Source organism: Apostichopus japonicus, chromosome 4 (assembly GCF_037975245.1).
Source record: "Apostichopus japonicus isolate 1M-3 chromosome 4, ASM3797524v1, whole genome shotgun sequence".
Taxonomy (NCBI): Eukaryota; Metazoa; Echinodermata; class Holothuroidea; order Aspidochirotida; family Stichopodidae; genus Apostichopus; species Apostichopus japonicus.
This window is the reverse complement of record NC_092564.1, coordinates 4366942-4389738: the sequence shown is the minus strand read 5'-3', so window position 1 is coordinate 4389738 and position 22797 is coordinate 4366942. Positions and strand designations below refer to the sequence as shown.

Sequence of the window (22797 nt, the reverse complement as noted above, 5' to 3'; positions counted from 1 at the left end):
ATGATTTGACGATGTCATTGCCAGAGTGACCTTCCTGTTGCTTGTCCGTCAGGCTGCATCACGTCTTATTGAGTGTGACACAATCGGATGTTACCGTATACCTGAGTTTTCTGCATTGCTTGCTAAGGAGAATTTGCCAAACTGATTGTTGCCACATATACGTCAACATTGAAGGTCTTAACGTGAATGAGTTATTTTCGTACAATCGGGATTTACCTATTGCGCAATGTGTATTGCGACAAACGCCCGTGCGCATAGGTCTGTCTAACAACAGATACAGTAATGGGCCGAATTCACACCTAAATGGATAATCATCAATTCACATGAATGCCTCGTCATTCGTTTTATGGCTTATCACAGAACGTGTTATACTTTGCACCTAATATTGCGCAAAAGCTTCGATGGGATAGGAGGTGATATTTGGCCCTATTGGTCTCTTTACGGTTGCATTACACTTGGAACTAGCCCTGAGAGAATCGTTCTGGTTAATTGAGAATTCCTCATAATTTGTTTTGTCAAGCTGTTATGCTTAAGGTAAGTAATTCTTACAAGATTTCTTAGTTCTTAATATAAAAGTGCTGTATTATCTAAAAGGAGTTGTCTGCAGTACTGCTATTATAAATTTCAACCTAAAATCAATCTTTCAGGAAGTCACATTGTAGAAGTGTTTGTTTGATTTTCGATGCTGGTGATTTAAAACATTATTGGCTGAAAGAGTTAATTGAAAGGAACCTTGTTCTAAAAGATGACATTGAGTTCATCAAGTATCATCTAGTGCGTGAATAACTCATATGAAAGATCAATTTTTAAGATGCACAAAATTAGCTTCATATTTTACTGTAATTTCCTCCATCTTTTCACTACAATTTTTAAAGTTCTATATTTAGTTAAGGAAATTGTCCATAGTCTCGGTGGTGTACGTCTTATTAACGTTAACACGAAACTCCAGAAAGTGAAACTTGTTTGATCTTCATAACTGGTATCTCTGCAAAGGTCAACAGAGGGAAAACACTGCAAACCTTGTAAGCACGATAACTCAAATAGTGCAGCTTGGGCAAACTCCATACTTGGTATGTACACGAACAAACGATACGTATTGAAAGTGATTCAGTTTGAAGGTCATTTAAGGTTAATGTATAGGTGAAAGCAGGGAGTTGTTTTAACTCCCTAGTAAAAGTATGAAAACCTAACAACCACGAAATTTTCAAAAGCAAAAATATCAATTCCCTAGCGCTCTTCCTTATGCAGCGGTGTAAAGTCACAACAGTTACTTCCCACACCTCCCGTTGACTTACTGTTAGGCCATGTTTTTCTTCACCGATAACAGTTCTTTCCTCATTTCATTACACTTTGTTTAAAACATCTTTAGAAAGGTGGAATAAATCTCTTCATATCTCAGTTGTTTTCTAGTTTCTATTTAGCACGGCACAATCGGACTTTGGGGGTTAAAATGTAGAGCTACGTAACTTTTGAAAACCAAAAGTCACATGTAAAATCATGGGGTAAAACACACATGGCAACATGTAGCGCCGTCCGGCTTTTGAAACTCCATTATTGAAAGTTCAATTGTGTCTCTATAACAGTGACTTTCCTCTTTGTCTAAATTGAATATGCATTACACATGGGTGGCAGATTATGTACATATACAAATTATTGTGATTGGTTTAAGTTTTCAATCGGACCTAGAGGTAACAAATGAGAGTCATCGTTAGAAAATATCGACCTTCTTGCCCAACCTCGAGAGACGCTATTGTAGACGCCCGCGTGGTCGCGCTGGTATAGGGTACTGTAACTACGCACGGTTTAATCGTTTGTGTGTAATTTTACTGAATTTTGTTGCTATACCGTTTAGAACTCACATTCAGTTTAAAAGCACATTAATTGGTAGTTTAACCTACCCAAAATTCCCATAAACATTGAGCATACAATAGTTTGCGTCACAGCAATATAAAGAAACCCCCGCAACAGAATGGATCAGTCCAATCTTCCTTACTGTGTTGATCCACAGCGCTCACGTTTGGGAGCGATGAGTCACACTTTATCCTTCAAAGAGGTTATATTGCAGTACTTTGTAGTGTCGTTTTGGGGGGTGAAGGAATTGAATTGTTAACAACTTGTAAACACAAGTCAGAGGGATAATAATCCCTTTAAATTTACGAAATTTGCTTCATCTTTTATTGTAATTTCAATCATCTTTTCTCTACAATTTTACTAATTTTCTCGATAAAGTTCTATATTCTATAATTGGTAACTCTGCAAATGTTAACAGAGGGCAAACACTACAAACCTTGTAAGTACGATAACTCAAAAAGTGCAGCTTGGGCAAACTTCATACTTGGTATGTACACGAACAAACGATACGTATTATGATTCAGTTTGAAGGTAATTTAAGGTTAATGTATAGGTGAATGCAGGAAGTTGTTATAACTCCCTAGTGAAAGTATGAAAACCTAACAACCACGAAAGTTTCAAAAGCAAAGCTTGGATGACCTTCATTCTTGGTACGTACATAAACCTCATTGTTTTTTTTGTGGAAGTCAAATGTCCTTTCAGATCAACGCATGAATCTAATTTGGAAAGATAGTAAATACTAAAGCTCATAAAGTATAGCATCAAAGAACATCGTAATAAATATTTAAGAACGCATGAGTGCAAGATTATTGATGATCGGATTTGAAGTCAATAAAAGTCAGCACTTACAAACTTGATCCAACCTTAATTCTTTGTCCCTATGTCGGTCCACTGTGCTTGAAGAAGAATATTCTAATGCGAACCAGTATAAAGGTTCGTTGCTGTACTCCACTGAGGTGCGCTTATAGGCCTAGAAAACACTGAAGACCAAACATTAGACCTCTCAAACCCCCAAAGGGTAGATTTAGGGTAATATACATTTACACCTAATAACAATAGTGGTTCTGAAGACAATGTGCCACATGCTTGACTAAATATAGTTGCCATTTAACCTAATGCACGAGACGTTATGTTACTATTCGTCGCTTGACTGTCAGTCAATATTGGTTATATTATTCAGTTTTGCAAATCAAAGGTTTCCACGAACTGATCTGTCAACTACTGAGCACTTTGTTAACCTGCGAGGAAGCAGAATAAAAATGTGTTCACAGAGGGTTTATGCTACCCTCTAAAACCTACGCATACAACGATCATCATTTAGGCATTTGAGCACAAGTGTTGTATTTTTTACAGCAGTATCGATTTACCATCCCGTCTTACCCGGCCAGACATAAAAACAATTTTTGGCCATTGGATAGATAGAGAGAGATAATAAGGCTATTGTATCGCCCACCTTCTGCCTATGCCGAGATGACTTACACATGCCCAAGTGGGATGGTGAGAAACAGACAAATACAAACAAGACATCAACTTACAGACTTACGTTATTATACAAGTCAACGCTGTTAGAAAAGAACATGCCTTCACGTGAACGTGCCAGAGAAACCCCTTAAAAATGATAGAGACATAATACCATCTTCCACGGCCATAAATAACGCTAGCAACACAATTTTGTAGAGATTGTAGTTTATAATGAGACTTGCATTAAAACCGCAGTACAGAGAGCTGCACATACCAATGCTGTTAAGAACGAGTGAAATTATGATAGTTTTCGCAACATCACGAGGAAGAAAAGACTTTAACCTTTGAAATATAACGTATTGTCCTGAACCAAGCGGAAATGGTGGTTTCAACCGGTTGACTGAGAGAGAGAGGGTATTGGCAATGAGAGCATCGATGTTTCTAGCAACTGTTCTAAAGCGAATGCAATGGCCGTCCACCAATCCCCACCGGTCTCAGAATAGAATTATTACCAAATAACATAATTTCGTTTTTTATCAGGGTTTATATTTTTCATTGGCCATGCAAATATTATTGCAATAAATATACGATTGGATATGGGTTTGTATTTTATCATTGTGTAGAGATGATTACCAGTAAATTAATTTTTAATCTCGGAATTCATTAACTTGATATCATTGCCAGGCAAATCTTAGTAGTTAACTTAAAAGAAGTTAAACGTAGGAGCAAGTTCATGCCTGGACTCATGTATGGGTAACACAAGTTCACTTTTACTGCCAAAAAAGTATTGAATATGTTTTCCAAACACTGAGGAGTATCTATGCAAGACCCAATTTTGCTGGTGCAGTAAGATTTTGCTTAAAGCAGAAATAGATGTTTCTTTCTTTAACGAAAGACCGATATTGTCCCGATTATTCCCATGTTTCCTGCGTTTCACTTCGCAGATTTTTGTCATCATTATCAAACCAAGGACCTTGAGTGACAGCTTTCACTCTTTTAGTTATTATGGGTGTATATATAATCTAAATTGAGTTTCAACTCTATCACAAAACATAATATATGCTTCAAAGTTAGCAGTGGTCATATCACCGAGAGAATTTCAATGTCACACTTAATTCTAAACGAGAAAGTGGTAAATTTTATCCGTGGAATTTTACTGTAGCAAATCGCAAATGTTTAGGGTAATGATCAGTAGTGGATATTAATAACAATACATCGGTTTGACACGTTTATAATACACAGAAAAACTGTTATACACACCTTTCTTCACGCCAATCGCCAGGTCGACTCAAACACATTGCCTCAAACGCTTCAATAGCCAATGAACAATGAAACGTCAAATGAACTTTGTTGTTTTACGATAAAATATTGAAAGGGTGAAACCCTACTTGAGATCCACCAGCTTAATCCGGCTCGCAAAATGAAAATTGGCCCACGAACTTGTACTAATCGGGGACTCTATAGGTCTTACGAATTTAACGGGGTTATGTGGATGCATATAATATTGCTTTCTCTACACTGTTTTTGTTGTTGTCTTGCTTCGAAGGTCATGAAGGTGTTATTGTGTATCGCTTTGCTGCTGGCCCCTTTTGCCAGTTCCAGCACAAATGCACAAGGAATATCCCTAGATGTTGATGGCGATCATGTCTGCACAAGAACAGAAAGGTATTGTACATATAGCTTCACGGTTGTATTTTGCATTAAAGGTTTGGTATATGACGTTATACAACATGTCTGCAATCTACTACAAGTCGCCTAAAATCATCCTTTAATATTGAACTTTGCCATCTAACAACTCCTTAGACACTTTTAACGGGTCTATAAAGTGAAACAAATAGAAAACCCGATTGGTGCCACTGTAATAAGGTTTGTAACACAATGTTTCCTGAAAGACATAAATCAGTGACAAATAAATCCTTTAATGGCAATGTATTTTCAGTCTACTGAAAAACTATGCTCATGGATATGTCTGCCGTTGTTTCAAGAGTACCCTGTTTAATTTATAATAAATTAAATTTTCCCAGCATAAGTCATAGTTGATTAACGAATGTAAACGTAACATGAATATTCTTCTTCTTTTTCTTTGACAACATTCAATCGATTAATTGATTAGAATTTATTATGCAGTTAATAACAGAGCTTATTATAAAAACGTTAATTTTCCTTCATTTTGTTTTCATTTTTCAATGTTTGTACTTTGCGCAGCTACTACAGATCGTTCCTATCGCCATACTCGGATTATTATCAAATAACGACACATGAAATATGTTGGGACGTCTTTCAGTGGCCCCCTTTCTGGTGCACGAAGTCAAAGTAAGGTAACATTAAGAATGAAATTAGCACTGCTAGGTGTTACTAGAAGATAACTCTACTACCCTTTGGAAAGATGTGGTCTTAACGTCACAAACATTGGTGTCAGTTAACTATAGTAATCTGAGGAAGAGAAAATTCTTGAATAGGGTGATTGGGGTGGATCAGGCCCTCATGAATTGGTTAAAAAGTGAAATCTGAAGGCCTTCTCCCTTTTCTCATGAATTCACAAGTGTGTGTTTGTGAGGTGTGTCTGTATATGATGCGGAAGGGGGGGGGGGGGTCAAAAGGATTGGTTAACAACATCAGATAGGTAGGAAGGTATTTCTCATAAAAATGTGGTAAATGTTGTTGATTCCAATATCAAGGTTAATAGTGCAGGTATAGTGCAGGTATAGTGCAGGTAGAGAATTGGTGTCCTAGTTTGTAATTTGCTAATGGCTTTGTAAAAAGTGGCCCATACTTAGTGGTCAAATTACTTCACTACAGGAAGATCCCGGTTTATAAACGCAACCAGTTGTATACCAGAAGCTCTTTACTGGCCAATATTTACATGCTGTCAAGCTACCTGAATCTTATTCAATATAAGATTTTTTTTCAATTTGATTGCTACATTTATTTGAGTTAAAAGTGATCTTTTCTGCTATTAATGTTTCAGATTAGTTGCAAATAGCAAATAAAGTAAATAACAGATCTTCATGCTATTTGACAATATCTAAAATTACAATTTTTTTCGTTACCAGTATAAAGTATATAACACAACACAGACAAGAATTCAAAGACGAGTACAGATCTGTACGGGAGTGCTGCGATGGTTATCTGTATGCAGAGCCAGAAAATATTTGTTATCGTAAGTATTCAATTTTTATTAAGCGATGATAAATGTAACTCAATTTAGGGCTTATATACAACCAAACTTGTTAATGATGTCTCTGCACCCAACCCATCCCCATCTCCTTTCCTGTGTCATAAAATGTCGTTTCCTTTCTCCTCTCTTTGGTGGAAGAATGACATGTGTATTATAGTTGTATCGAAACGTTTGATCTTTAAAAGTGTCTACTTCAGACCATCTTTCGGTATAAGAAACCACTAAATAGTGTAAAAGTGGTAAATTGAGATTATGGACTTGTAACAGTAATTTGAACTCTACGCTCCTGTAAGGATGTATCACTTAAAGACATCCATAGCTTTCTCCTTGGTGGGCAGAGGATAAACAACTGCCCATAGTAACAACCAAGTGACCTTTGACATGGGTCTATTACATCATCCTTGTTTAGACCATGGTGTGTCACATGGTCACAAAGGGCACCATTGTTTTACTTTGGTTTATTTTTGGAATCAACAAGTCCAGACCTGTTGGGGAGGAGAGATTGGGGGAAAAAAGAGAAGGAGAGAGAGAGGGTAATTAACTTTGGCAGAGGGTGGATTGCAGCTAGGGAGGAGAGAAGCAGTATTTTCTTATACTCTTGTCAGATTATTATGTAGAGATTTTCATTAAATTAGATATGTAGCTTTTACCCTATTATTGGTGTTCATCTCCATTTCTTTTGTGTGTGAATTGGACATTCTCAACCCAATGTTCCAGGTGGGAGCATTATGACATGGTGGCAGCTAACTGGGATTTACAGCCAGGAACCTTATTGTTAAGAGTAACTGGTAAAGCCGAACGGCACCCTCAACATCGAATTCTGGTGCAAGTTAATACAATGGAACAGTGGAGATCGGTAACACACTGCACACATGGATAGATCACCAAATATTCGATCATTACACGGTCATTTTTTTTAAATGACTGGTGTTAACTTTTGTTGTACAGTCTGTGAGACTTTCGTTTTGTGAACTATGAACGTGATTACAACGGTGTTAACTTTTGTTGTTCAGTCTGTGAGTCTTTCGTTTTGTGAACTATGAACTTGATCACAACGATGAAGGGGAGTTCATATTATGTCATGATTATGACGTACTCGTACATCTGAACATGTTCGTTCGAGAAAGTAATATTTGTCTAGCGTTATGTTGTACGTGGAGTATTGGTAGTCCTTGGAAGTTTGGTCCTGATTGCGTGCTTCGTACGGGTGTATGGCGAGCGTGATGTCGAGGACAATTGTGCAGGGTTTATAAGCATTGGCTTTCTTGATACCGGAGTGAGGCTCCTTTCTGGTGTGGCTGGTAGTCGATGGCAACCTAGCTGAGGGTTAATCTGTGGAATTGGAAGTGTCTGGCAGACTCGGTGTACTGGAAGACTGAGACTGAGAGGCTCATCATATAAGCGGAAGAGTGAGTATCCTTCCCTTTAAGTGTATGAGGCAGACATTAGGCAGTAGACTTAAGAGTATATATTAAGTCATTTTACTGTATTTCATTTTCATATTTTAAGATGGCCAGTAAAGGTAGTTCTGGTAGCGGCAATGGTCCGTTTACGAGATCGAAAGCTAATGAGGGGGTACCCGATTCGAATCTTGAGGATGCTTTCACGTCCTTAGGGGTTGGTGAGGATCAGGGCCCCACCCAACCAAACAATTTCATGCAGGATCTGCTCGAAGGCCCTCATGAAATTGCCGGTGCTAATGCAGCTCCGAGTGATTTAATTCAATTAGAGTTATTGAAATTAATTCAGGATCAGCGCAGAGAGCTGAATGCGCGTATATCAGCTTTAGAGGGCGGGAAACCGATAAGAGACACCCCCTTTAAATTAGATATACCCCGTCTTAGTGACCGGGATGATGTGGATGTTTATTTGAGGGCATTTGAACACCTCATGATTGCTCATGACATACACGAGGATTCGTGGGCCTGTCACATTGCGCCTCGTTTAACTGGGAAGGCTAGAGAGGCATATACCTCTTTACCTGTAGAAAGCTTAAATAGTTATAGTGAACTAAAGCGTGCCATATTGGCAAGATATCAGCTTAACGCTGAAACCTATAGGCAGAAATTTCGGAATTCTACAAAGGAGAATAACGAATCATATGAAGAGTGGGGTGTCAGGCTGAAAAGCTTTCTGGAGAGATGGCTTGATACAGCAGGCGTTAAGTCCGGGGAATCCCCTGATTTCCAGGAATTAATCCTGATAGAGCAAGCTTTGGAACAAATTCCTAAAGAGTTGGGTATTTGGTTAAGGGAGAAACAGCCAAAGGGATTGACAGAACTAACAAAACTTGCAGATGAGTATGTATCTGTGAGAGGAATTAAGTATAGTGGTCCATCTCAGAGTAGATATAGATTTAACCAAAATGCTTCAAAATCAAACCAACAGCCTGTTGTGAAACAGAGTGCACCTGATATTAAGATTAATTCAAGTGTTAAGGGGAACGCTAACCGAGCCTGTTTCGTATGTGGTAATACAGCTCACCTTGCGTATCAATGCCCTCAAAGAGTCAACAAGGACAATAGCAGTCAATGGAGCGGTTATAACAAGAAACAAGCATTGTTGTGTAATAAGGCAGTTAATCGCTATGAGTGTGAGGGATTGATAAATGGTAGAGAAGTGGTTATGTTGCGAGACACAGGATGTGACCATACACTTGTGAATTGTAGACTCGTGGACCCAAAGTATTATGTTAAGGGTAAGTCTATTACTCTTCTTGATGTAGAAAATGAACCGATTGATTTTCCTATTGCGAGAGTTTTTCTTAAGTGTCAGTATTTGACCAAATGGGTCAATGTTGGTGTTTCAAGGAACCTACAGAAAGATGTCCTGTTAGGAAATGAGTTGTTTGACGAACCACTAGGTGTATTTGTAGTTACTCGCAGTAAACAAAAAGAGTTAGAATCTGAGGTTAAGGCAGATATAGAGGAGGTTACCTTGACAGGGGTTAAGAGTAAACCGATTGATGAACCTCATGATGTGGAAAAGGGAGAAATAAGTAATGAGATTCAGGATGTAGTTGATGGAAATGACCCTTCTGGTTCCAAATTAATTAATGATCCTGAAAATGTAAAACTTCTTCAAAGAAATGAACAGAATTTCAAAAGCTTGTATGAAAGGGTTGTACCATATCCTGACATTGACAAGCACCGTGTATGCTTTTATTTGAAAGATGGCTTATTAATGAGGAAGTGGCAGTCAAAGAAATCCACTGGTAGCCAAGAATACCATCAGTTGGTAGTTCCTCATAAGCATAGGGATTCTATTTTGAGACTTGCTCATGATATTCCCATGGGAGGACATTTAGGTAGCAAGAAAACAAGAGATCGAATCCTCAATAATTTTTATTGGCCAGGAATTTTTGGTGATGTTGGTAAATATTGCCAAAGTTGTGCTAACTGCCAAAAAACAGCAGGGCGTAGGGATGTGACAAAGGCCCCATTAAACCCCTTACCCATTATACAAGTACCATTTAAAAGAATTGGCATGGATCTGGCAGGGCCCTTACCCCGAACTAAGAAGGGTAATCGTTATGTTTTAGTCGTAGTGGACTATGCTACCCGTTACCCAGAAGCAATTCCCATTCCAAATCAGGAAGCGGAGACAATTGCTGAGGAACTAGTGAAATTATTCTCCCGTGTTGGTATTCCTGAGGAGATAGTTTCGGATCAGGGAACGAACTTCACTTCAAAGTTAATGAAAGAAGTTTGTAACTTGTTAGAAATAGACCATTTGAAGTCCAGTCCGTACCATCCTCAAACCAATGGTCTCGTTGAGAGGTTTAATGGTACATTAAAATCAATGTTACGGGCATTTGTTACTCAACAACCGGAAAGTTGGGATCGTTATATCCCTTATCTTTTATTTGCTTATAGGGAAGTGCCCCAAAGCAGCACAGGATTTAGTCCGTTTGAGTTACTTTATGGTAGAAAAGTAAAGGGACCTCTGGATGTATTGAAAGAAGAGATATGTAATCCAGAAGGTCAGTGTCGTAACGAGAATATCTTAGAGTATGTGCTAGATATGCGAAATCGTATGAGGGAGCTCACAGCAATGGTTCAAGAAAATCTTGCTGCTGCTCAAAACCAACAGAAAGAGTGGTATGATAGAACTGCTAGGAGTAGATGTTATGGGGTTGGGCAACAAGTTCTAGTGTTTCTGCCCACAGCATCTGGGAAACTACAAGCAGAATGGCAAGGACCCTACCCTATCACTAATAAAATACGTGATACAGATTATGAAATAGACACAGGTACAAAGAGAAAGCAGTTCAGAATATTTCATGTGAATATGCTTCGTCCGTGGGTAGAACGGCATTGTTTATATGCTCAGGTATTAGAAAGTGACTCTAATAGTGATGGTAATTCAGAGATAGGGTATCAACCAATCAGAACCCAAGATTGGCAAAGTGTAAATATTTCAGAGAGGTTAACAGAGGAGAAACGAAATAATGTCGAAAAACTTCTACAGAAGTTTGATGACATACTATCTGATGTACCAGGTAGAACTCAAAGTACTGAGCATGATGTTTATGTAACTAATGAAGTGCCTATTACACAAAAGGCATACCGCTTGCCCCAGGCTAAAAGAGCCGAAATTAAGTCACAACTAGAGCAAATGTTAGAGGCAGGAATAATCAAACCATCGTCTAGTCCTTGGGCGTCGCCCATTGTTTCAGTTCCAAAGAAGGATGGTTCAATTAGGATATGTACAGACTACCGAAAACTTAATCAAGTGACCAAGTTTGACGCATATCCCATACCACGTGTCGATGACATCATCGATGACGTAAGTGGATCACCGTTTATTTCTACTCTTGATTTGACGAAGGGTTACTATCAAGTACCCTTATCTCAAACAGCCAGGGAAAAGTCAGCGTTTATTACTCCATTTGGTCTTTTTGAATACCTAGTCATGCCTTTTGGAATGCGTAACGCACCTGCAACTTTCCAACGTCTTGTGGATAATGTTTTGCAAGGATGTGAGGAATTTGCTAAGGCCTATATTGATGACATAGTTATATTCAGTAAGACATGGGAAGAGCACTTGTGTCATTTGGAGGCAGTGTTTAATAGATTGGAGAAATCAGGATTGGCAGTAAAGCCTGATAAGTGTAGGATAGGTGAACCTACAGTTCCTTATCTAGGTTATGTAATTGGTAGTGGAGAAGTAAGACCAGAAGAGTGTAAGGTGGAAGCTATTATTAACTGGCCTACCCCTCTAACTAAGACAGATGTAAGATCGTTTCTTGGATTAACCGGGTATTATCGGAAACTTATACCGGACTTTGCTCAAATTGCCAGTCCCCTTACAGACCTTACAAAGAAAAGTAAGCCTACTGTTATTGAATGGACAGAGGGATGTGAGCGGGCATTTTTGTCATTAAAGAAACTGATCACTTGCAAACCTGTACTGAAAAGTCCAGATTTCGAGAAGGATTTTATTCTTCAATGTGATGCTTCCGAAAGAGGTATTGGGAGTGTACTTAGCCAAATAGGGGAAGATGGATCGGAGCATCCTATTATTTACATAAGCAGGAAGTTATCTCGTTCGGAAGAAGTGTATTCCACTATAGAAAAAGAGTGCCTAGCAATTGTATGGGCGGTGCAGAAATTGTATGTTTATTTGTTTGGCAGAAAATTTTTGATCCAGACTGATCATAAACCGTTAGTTTGGCTTGACCAAATGAAGTTGCATAACAAAAGACTTACTCGATGGTCAATAGTTTTGCAAGAATATAACTTTACCATACAACATAAGAAGGGCACAGATAACTCTAATGCTGATGCTTTGTCTAGGATGTTTTAAAGTGAGTTTTCATGTTATGTATCGTAGTACTTATAGTTCATAAACACTAGAAGTAGACTCAGTTATAGTCGTTTTTATCATTGTTAATGGGTAACTGCCATGGTGTCCATTATGGAGTGTAGTACATTTATATGTTGATTATCATTTCCGCATTGTTTTGCTTATAACTGTCTGTCTGCCTCTTAGGCCTAGTTTATGGGAAGGATATCTCATGTAATTTATACATTAATTAAACATGTACTCTTTTAATTAAAAGAATGTTGTCATTTGCTTTTAAGATTTCCCTTTTTATTTTAATGGAAATTATCCTAACTTGTGTATTATTGTTTTGTGAAAAGACACAGCTTTTCTCTTGAAGTATGGGGGTGTAAGGATGTATCACTTAAAGACATCCATAGCTTTCTCCTTGGTGGGCAGAGGATAAACAACTGCCCATAGTAACAACCAAGTGACCTTTGACATGGGTCTATTACATCATCCTTGTTTAGACCATGGTGTGTCACATGGTCACAAAGGGCACCATTGTTTTACTTTGGTTTATTTTTGGAATCAACAAGTCCAGACCTGTTGGGGAGGAGAGATTGGGGGAAAAAAGTCCAGACCTGTTGGGGAGGAGAGATTGGGGGAAAAAAGAGAAGGAGAGAGAGAGGGTAATTAACTTTGGCAGAGGGTGGATTGCAGCTAGGGAGGAGAGAAGCAGTATTTTCTTATACTCTTGTCAGATTATTATGTAGAGATTTTCATTAAATTAGATATGTAGCTTTTACCCTATTATTGGTGTTCATCTCCATTTCTTTTGTGTGTGAATTGGACATTCTCAACCCAATGTTCCAGGTGGGAGCATTATGACAGCTCCCCTTGCAGTCGGTTAGTACCTACACATTGCAATATCCAATTTCCTCTAATAACTTCACCATCTTCAATAAACGAAGCAGACAATACTTGTTCATATGTCGTCCGAGTGAATCACGGTACAAAATAATAATTGCCCCGATGGAGATAAGATACAAACTAAATACACCGTTATAACTTTTTATGCAAACATAACAAGTTACTATGAACTGCGACATAAAGGCCGACAAAGGTAATGCATTACACATTACGCTATACATTCCACTGCAATTAAATGCGCTCGTATCCTTATTGAAAATCGTAGTGTTCGAGTAAGTTTTGAATAAGTAGGCAATATAAGAAGTCTAGTATAATATGTTTCTGTTAGAGATATTTGATATGTAATATCATATATTTTTGTGTACCTTTCAAGAATCATTTCTCTGCTCCATCGCGCTTTCATTCTTAAACATGCTAACCAATCATTTTTACAAACGCTTCAGGCTGTGGACCTACCCAGTCTGTTGTACAACATGTGATACTATTGGGATGAATGCTTCTGATATGCAGAAAATGATGGCATGAGCGACAAACTCAATTTAAAGTGACATCATTTCTAGAATAAGTGATACTGACATCTGAATGTTGATAGTGAAATCTGTTTGCATACATTTTGTGTAACCCTTTCTAGCGTGTTCCATAAACAAATGGGGTTCTAATTGTGCCAACGACTGCTGTTGCCTGAACGGAGCCACGTGTGATTCTACCGATGGTAGTTGTTCGTGTGCAACAGGATACACAGGTAAGAAAACCAAAAGACGTAATAAATACGTTTGAGTGTATCAAGTCAGCCAATGGGTACAGTACTTTCTTTGCTAAAGATATAGCAAAAAATATTGTTATAACAGATCTTCTCGTCAGCATTTTTGTGAGTCTTGTGTCTATAATTCAACCAAATGTAGTCACCAATATTGTATTTTACAATATATGTACATCGTTTAAGTACCATAAACTGAATTCAACGTACAGGGTCGTAGTTTCTGGAATCAAAGTCTTGCTTGTGTGAATATGCATTATCGGTAAACACATAAAGATATCATAATGATTTTTCATCTCTCTGAATGAAACCCAGCCTTGAGTGCAACTACATCACTTTTTTCAACTACTGAAGTGTTGAGAGGGACAGTGGGATTCATAATACAAATATTATGAAGTGGCTTAACAGATTAAATTTTTTCTATCAATGCAAAGAGTTTTCCTCTGTTTGTGTCTTTATAAAAGAAATCCATTCATCTTTACGATTAGTAAATTATGTATTTTGACCAATTGATATTGCTTAATTATTTATAACCACATGTAGGATTGGTTTCCATTGAAAATGGAAGAAAACTGTTGTCATGAAAATCCAATCACCACATTACAAACTTGAAAAAGTCTATTTTGAATGATTAAATTCCAACTTCTTTCTATCATATCAAAATATTTTACCAACACAGCTTATCCAATTGGTTGGAGGGCTTAAGAATTAGGGCCCTCAACAGCCTCTGCTTGAATACTATTTCACCATTGTGCTCTATACTAAAAGATAAGATAGCACTCAAGAAACTGTACTTTTAGTGACTTTTTTTTTTATTCGACTCAGGGTATAATTGTGGGTATACCTGTACTTGGCACAAATATGGGCAAGACTGTCAGTTTGATTGTCAGTGTGAGAATGGAGCTGCCTGCGATCCAGTTACCGGTGCCTGTAGTTGCACTGCTGGATACAGAGGTCCCCGGTAAGTAAATATTCTAAAACTACTTTCTCTGTGTGCAGAATATAACTATACCCGACAGTCTATTATTTTGCAATAATAGATGGAATTTTCATTAACATGAGCATATCCTTAACATAGCATGGTCAGAGAATTAAACTCACTTTTACTTAAATTCATCAATAGCAAGTAATATGGACGGAAGTCTTGTTTAGAACCTGCTTGGACAATTACTCAAAACTGGAAATTGGTAATAACGATGAAATGATTGGATTTTTTGGTTTACAGATGTGTTGAACGTTGTCCAGAAAAGACGTATGGAAATGGTTGTAAGCAGACTTGTCAGTGTCAAAACAATGAAACCTGTAATCACATCGATGGCAGATGTGTTTGCTCACCTGGTTAGTTTTCTTTCATGTCATTTTGTCTTCAAGATAATCAAAGTATGATACATATTCATTTTTTCATGCGTACAGTGTGAGGACAGAAAGAATTAATCCTATGTTTCTCGTAACACTGACGTAGCTGATATATTTCGAAGGAAAAAATCTTTGTTAGCTGTTCTAAAAATCTCATTTTTATATGCATTACCACCAAAACTTGTTTGTTTTACACACCAGAGTTGATGTCATGTTAGGCTCTTCAAACTGTCACTCCGTTGAAGTGCAATTCATTAACCATAGTCACGTGATCATTGTCCATCACATATCATCGAGAAGGAATTACTAAAATACCTGTTTGCGTAGTTGTATTTGTTGGATTCCACTTCAGAATATGAAGTGAACAATCGTAATACCATATCACCAATGAAAATCTGTTAAAGTTTCTGGTTCTGTCAAGTGTGTTGAGCAAATTGTCCTGTATATTCATCTGTTTTCAGGATGGCAGGGATTGTTCTGTACAGAACCTTGTACAGCCGATCATTTCGGCCCGGGATGTAAAGAGACGTGCTCATGTGTAAATGCCCAGTCATGTGACCAATACACCGGAAGCTGCAAGTGCGACATTGGATATATTGGACAGACCTGCTCAGAACGCTGTTTGGTAAGACTTGTAATCTTTGTTGAGGTATTGCAAGGCAAAGTGGAGGGAGAGGATAGGTGAACAACCGGCATGTTTCGGGCCAGTTGTACATGGAATATATGTTTGCTTGAACTATTTTGGTATAAAAGGCGTGCTCGTTAATGTTGGTCCCTTCACTGAGATATTTTAATTTGAACAACTTGGACATGAAATATTTCTATAAAATTACGATGTAGATATTTCTCTTGATATAAAATACATCGTTTGACAATCTTGTAATGAGCTATATTGATTTGTCTTATGATGTTTAAATATTTATTAAAGCCTAATGAGAAAGATATTCATTATTAATTTACAAACAATCTGATCTAACTCGAGTTCTACTCTATTTACTTCTAGGTGCTTAAAGAGGAATAAAATTGTAGAATTTTATTAAATGTATAATGCTCTTCAATACTAAAATCACATAACAATATACATCAAGTTTGACTTGGTATCTTTCCCTTCCACAGCATGATCAAAATAGTAAAAGTTTTGAAGTTTACTCATTTTCCCGTTGCATATGAAAATGAAGTATTAATGCTGAGGGGACGAATCACATTCATTTAAAACATATAGGAGATTGTCTCTGTTTGATCAATTGCCATCTTAAAACATGGCTGAAGGTTCGGGGAGATTGGTAATCAAAGTAGAAATGATATTGTGAGTAGCACTCCTTTTGAATCCAATCAATCATGCTAATGATGTACAATATACGTCCATAATTTTTCAGAATGGTACGTTTGGACGAAACTGTAATCTGACATGTGATTACTGTGTAGAGACAACTGGGTGCACTATCGTGGAGGGCAAATGTCAGTGTAAACCTAATTTCTATGGCGTGCTTTGTAACAGTCCTTGTGAGAATGGATTTTGGGGAGACACCTGCAAGGAGCGATGTTCATGTGAGAATGAGGGATCTTGTCATCCTACAACAGGAGAGTGTATTTGTCCTCCTGGGTTTACTGGCGCACATTGTGAAAAAGGTAAGTAGACAAGACTTAAATCATTATATTTTTCTTCCGATGACAACAAAGAATGTCTGAAGTATCACTAACACAGAATAATAACATTGAAGCTTCTGCACTGAAGAACATTGTAACAAACTGACCTCGTGACTAGGTATTGACAGTATGTTCAACCACCTCTTTGTTCTAATCGAGTTTAATTCATAAATGTTTTTTAAGGAAGTAACTTTGTCATATGTTCCTTAAAATGTTTTCAGTTATTTTTTTCATTACTTAACCCAACTTATATAGGCCAATACAGTGTAATAGATATTTAAAGTATGATATATTTTCCCACCTTTTTGTGAGAATTGCTTTATTTAAAAAAAAAAATTTTTGCTTGAGAAAGTGCTAAATTACAATGATCGTGACAAATATTTTTGTCTACTACAAAATTTATGTTTGGCTGACGAAAAAAGAACACGTTGCATTCAATTCCCGTGTATCGTTTTTTGATAAACCCACATTTGAAGTTGCCAAAAAGAAACTTGAAGCAAGCAATTGTGATGTCATAGATGCAAACTGAAAAAGTTGTTTTATGTTTTGGTACGTCAAGTTTCTTCTTGAAATTCGGGATGCAAGAACATATGAATACACTACACCTATTGGGCTATTAATAACTCCACATCCCCTAAAGCAGAGTTGGAACCCTGTTGAATTTGAATTATTCGATGTGCCGTTTTGTAATATCAAATATTTGTGTGCAGCTGTCTACTTTATAAAAAAAAATGTAACCTGAATTTATTCTAAAATGTAGGTGTATGTAAAAAAAACATTGGCAATCGCTTTAGTGCCCTCTGTTTTTGGTTATGTGACTTGCTCGTTGGTCTAGTTTGTTCTGAAAACTGTCTTTGCCAGAACAATGCAAAATGTTTTTGGAATATAAGAAATGGGGAAGTTTGTCGTCTCACTATGACTGCTTTAGTACTTTAATTAATGCCTCAGTGTTCTGTTATATTGTATTTCTTCAAGTAGTGAGGCATATATGATACATTTCTGTAGCTAGTTTGAGATTTGCTAATAAAAACAGAAATATAACTCCCGATGATTTTGATATTGGTAAGCTGAAATGAATGCATCATGTTCAAGAGGTTTTCTCGTCTTGATTTTTTTTAAGACTGTACCAACTACACATACGGATACAAATGTCAGTACCAGTGTTCCAGCGATTGCATTTCAAACAACCAAACTTGTGATCCGGAAATAGGTGTTTGTATTTGCTCGGCCGGCAGGACAGGAGAAAATTGTAATGAAGGTAAGTCATACTTGTGTTCTTCAAAAGTGAAGGTAATTATCTGACCAATTTACAACAGTAATTTGAACCTCTTTGCAAAGACCAATTTTATATATGCATATACCTGACCTTGTAAATGAGGTCCAATTTTTGGGATATGCCTCACGTAACATCCTAGCCATCCATTCCTATAAACGCCGTTTATGCTTTTGCATTAGTCACTGATAAGGACCACAACCACTCACTTCAAGGAAAACGAAAGGGGTTCTGATAGATATTAAGATGATGATTGTGGTAAAGCAACACCAGAAGTTGCAGCCCGCGCACGTCAAGTCGTCGAGACAAACCAGTGATGTGATTCACTACCTTATCAGGTCTCCCCGGATCACCAAATCAGATTCCTACCTAGACAAACAGTCATGACTCCTTACTCAAAAGATGATGATTCCGATCAGGCAGAAAAACATTTCTAACATAACTAGCTGGGCCTCAGAAACGGAAATCTATCAGAAGAAGGAAAGGTAACACTGAAATGTGACCGACACACCAGTAGGAAACGAAATCGCTGAAGCAGAGAAAATTGAATAAGCAAACAAATGCTATTCTTGCATTTGCTAAGAAACATTTATACTCGCACACACCCAAACTAACCAAACAGAATCATCAATTGGCTACTGAAAACAGGTCGTGCACCGAATTCGGCCGCTTAATAATGGAACTACTAAATGGTGATTCCGACTCTGGGAACAGGAAGTAGATCAGGATATTGTTGAGGGTCAAAGTCCCCGGAACGTCGAAAATAATTAATTACATTCGCCGATTTCATGTTCGTGGTGATGATGATTTTGTTCTGAAGTTTGTCGTTGTCAATATTACGCAGAATTATGGCTGAATGCGGTACGTTTGGTGTGAGCTCAGATGGTGAGGATCTGTAGTCACGTAATAGAAAAGCAAATAATTTGCCAACGTCCACCCTTGTTTTTCCAAACTTTTATATGCGTTACAAACTTTTAGGAATTAGTATATTAGTTATCCTGTGTTAGTATGCGTAATTATTCTTTAAATTATGTAAATATCTACAAGAAAGGGGGACATGCTTGTTGATCATAGACCTTCTAGACAGCTTTGTTCCAAATCTCTCGATCTTTTACATGAACCTCGATCAAACTCAAACCAGCAGGCGATCGTGCCTTTTCTGTTTTTGCACCTCGTCTATGGAGCAACACAGATATCACAATCAGACAGTCCACTTCTGTATAGTCATTTTAAAGTCTAGTTAAGTTAAAAACCTCTATGTTTAAAGAAGTCTACGGGTAAACTGTTATGATTATTTTCATTATTAGCATTGGTCTAGGCCTACTAATACATTTTTGTAAAGCGCATTTAAGCATTTTCCCCCCATACTTAGAATTTAGCAACACTGAACTATATATCAAAGACATTATGCAACTGCCTTTGGAAAAGTGTATAATCTTTACTAAATCACTGCTTTACCACTTGTTTCATGAATCAAATCCAAGGTTTGCTTACATAATGATTAGTGATGATTTGTAAAGAAAAAATAGAGCATAACTGCCAGCATTCGCAATTGAGTTATGTTTGAATAAAAATGCAAGCTGTGAAATATTTGAACTTTTCCTGTAAAATATATAATTCTCAACTGTCCCGAGCGTTATAGTCAACTCTTCTCGCTCTTTGGGAGAGTTGAGGCAATTCTTTTTCCATTACAATGTTTCATGCATATGCAATGATATTGAATTACGTTTCCTAACTCATCTTGCAAACTGTTATTTCCTTTTCACTCCAAAATGTTTACCAACTTGAAACGTAGAGAAAGTCTCCTGGCTTTCCCTTTCAGACTTTAACGTTTGGGTTTGTTAATGTAGTATATTATGTTTCTTTTCAAGGGGACACGAAAGATAGTGGTGATATTTCCTGGACGACCTTTATACCAGTTCTCCTTTCTGCCGGCATGATCTTGCTGGTAATATGTATTATGATATGCATTTACGTCAAAATACAAAAGAAGTATGCCAGATATGATACTTTTTAATATAAGGTAAGTTCTCAGCTGTCGGACGTACTGTCCATACTGTATCCCTTTTGTAAGTGGTTGCTTTAAGATTCACAATTGCAGCTCCCTGAATATATCATAACAATGAGCATGAGCTAATCTTCTTGTGAAGCGCTTCTCCAATTTTCCAGGACCAAGTGGCTCTAGCCACCATGAGCCGTACCCATCCTCTCGTCAGGCCTGAGTGGATTACGTGACATTGTTAGTCATGTTTTGATAATACCAGTGCAGGAGTCATCGTTTATCTTTAAATGATTGAATTAGTCACATTTCGTTGGTAATGTAGTCCACTGATAAAGAAATGATAACGTGAGAAGAAGAAATGTCATCAGAACGTTAGAAAATAACACAACAAAAGCCATTTCCGCTGTAGAATATGAGCGTTTCTGCATTAGATGATTTTCTTAATCAAACTTGCCGTTGTTGCAAAGCACAGTTTTACTCGTAAATAATTATGTATTTTCTGCTTTGTTAGGTACATCAAACGTCAATAGACTGCACCATCTAGTCCTATCATAATGACCTCTGTAGAGCCTCCAGAGTGACTCGATATGCTACTGTTGCTGTCTACATCCAGGGGAAAAATTGTTTCTAACATTCCGCTGCTATTTTTAAATATATATATTATGATAGTCGTGGGTGTACAAGTGAATGTTTTAATCCTCTTCTATGGTTAACGATCAAGTATGTTTTTATTTCTCTCAAGCGACGTGCATTCATAAAAGAGCATGTGATGGATAAATGACATATTGCATGGAAAAAACTGGGTTATCCAGATTTGAAGTGTTTCGCGTGTCATTTGCATGCAGTCTGAAAGGTAAAAGATATCAAGATATAAAATGTTTAATGAATGTAGGGGTAAACCATTACACATGGGTTTATAACAGAGAATCATGTTCTCATAAGAAATATAAAAGTATGGATTGTTTCATTCAGATATTCAAATATTTTATAAGAGCATTTTCTTATTGCATAATAAAAATGCAGTTTTAAATCCTCGATGTTAATAAAGTATCCTTAGTAACTTTGTTTATGTTATTGCTATCTACACTGTAATTATCAAGTAACGTGAAGAGTTTTTTAACCACCCCTTTAACTAATATACGCACCAGTCATATAACGAAACCGGACCGCAATCAAATTTCAAATGTGAAAACGTCACTACGTAACCATGAGCGCTATTAACAAGCAACTAAGCAATCTCACAAAACTGCTTCCGAACATGATAAGGCACCACTACTCGTATAAGTAGCAGTTCCATGCATAGTTGTATGCAGCCAACACTAGGTCTAAACTGTTGGGATCATACTAAACAAATGACAAGCGAATGAACCACTGTCAGCACCAGAAATTATCAAATGGAGGGGGCGGGGTAGGGGTGGTGTGCAAATGCACCTGTTGAAAATGCACATGACACGAACATTTAAGCTGGTGAATATGTCCCTCCCGACGCCCACGCGTAATCGGTGATCCAAATTTTGATTCATGAATATTTGAAGTTGAAATTTTTGCATGAAATTAAAAATTGTGACAAAACTGTAGTATCATATGACGAGGGTTGCACATTTATTTATTTGTTTGCCACAAAAGTACAAAGTGGAGGAAGTACATTGATAGTATGGATTCGAGCGAGCGCAAAGGAATGGCCATGGGAGTGAAATTATATAAGATAATGATATGACTAATGATAATTGAAATTGTCACAGATCGTACCTATAGTGAACTGGACGCAAACCTCTGTGATGTTGTAGTTGCACACTTGCAGCGAAAATGTTTTGGTTTACTTTACTGTTACAGGTTGTATCTACTGCGATGTATCCATGGCAACTCTTGTCATGCAATCAGTCCACTTGCCTTTGTTTTTTATGCATACTTTAACGGTCTGTTCCCTCTCGTTGGTATATTCTTTGCATGTGCCTTTTAAATTGTAAGATATGAGGGCATATAGGGAAAGGTGGTGGTTGGAAGCGGATACAATGCGGAATCAAATAAACGGAGAGTAACCCTCAGTTTGACTTCAGTCATTTTTCTGTGTATACTTCTTGTACATCCCGTTACGCGTAACATGATATCCACGTTATTGTTTTAAACTTGGACTGGATGGGTTCCAAATTTAAATAAGGGATGTGAAAGTAACACTATAATGACGATGGTAGTGTTGTCATACTGAGATTCATAGCAGTTTTAAACTTTAAAAAACTAGAACAATGTTTTACTGTGCGCTTCTATGACCTAGAACCTCGTTGCTTCAAAACGTTGCTGCAAAACGTTTCAAATAGGAGTCGAATGCAAATTTCTCCAATCATCTGTCATACGTGAGTTTTCCTCTGGACTGTCCGTGTGTGTCTTCTGTGATCTGTTTACAATACAATACATCTGATGATATGTATAATACTGAAGTTTTCCATAGGGATTGTTTAATCCCGTTCGATAATGATCATACCCTAATTTGTAGAACTTTTTAACCTCCCGAAGGTTAATCCACACTTTAATTGACGAAAGCCAGCAGAATCCCCAAAGTGACCAAACATTCGACT

At 37.4% G+C, this 22797-nt stretch overlaps 1 protein-coding gene across 3 annotated transcripts; it reads left to right on the top strand.

The window, feature by feature from the left end:
* The first annotated feature begins 267 nt into the window (after positions 1 to 267).
* LOC139966196 (uncharacterized) lies at positions 268 to 22269 on the top strand. 3 transcript variants are annotated; one of them, XM_071968993.1, is made up of 12 exons: positions 269 to 534; positions 4859 to 4977; positions 5518 to 5625; positions 6366 to 6472; positions 13821 to 13931; positions 14772 to 14907; positions 15172 to 15284; positions 15764 to 15927; positions 16679 to 16931; positions 18070 to 18207; positions 20094 to 20245; positions 20736 to 22269. In XM_071968993.1, exons 1-11 carry the CDS (start codon positions 526 to 528, stop codon positions 20237 to 20239), a joined length of 1404 nt encoding a protein of 467 aa, XP_071825094.1. In that variant the 5' UTR covers positions 269 to 525; the 3' UTR covers positions 20240 to 20245; positions 20736 to 22269. The 3 variants fall into 3 exon arrangements, with proteins under 3 accessions (XP_071825095.1, XP_071825094.1, XP_071825096.1); XM_071968994.1 differs by lacking the exon at positions 5518 to 5625 and having other exon boundaries at positions 268 to 534; XM_071968995.1 differs by lacking the exon at positions 269 to 534 and having other exon boundaries at positions 5518 to 5630.
* The last annotated feature ends 528 nt before the right edge of the window (positions 22270 to 22797 follow it).

Bases quoted from the DNA above. Each gene is read 5' to 3' on its own strand.
- LOC139966196 (XM_071968993.1), top strand. The intron at 6,473-13,820 runs GTAAGTATTCAA...AACCCTTTCTAG, and splicing joins GCCAGAAAATATTTGTTATC to CGTGTTCCATAAACAAATGG. The intron at 14,908-15,171 runs GTAAGTAAATAT...TTTGGTTTACAG, and splicing joins GCTGGATACAGAGGTCCCCG to ATGTGTTGAACGTTGTCCAG.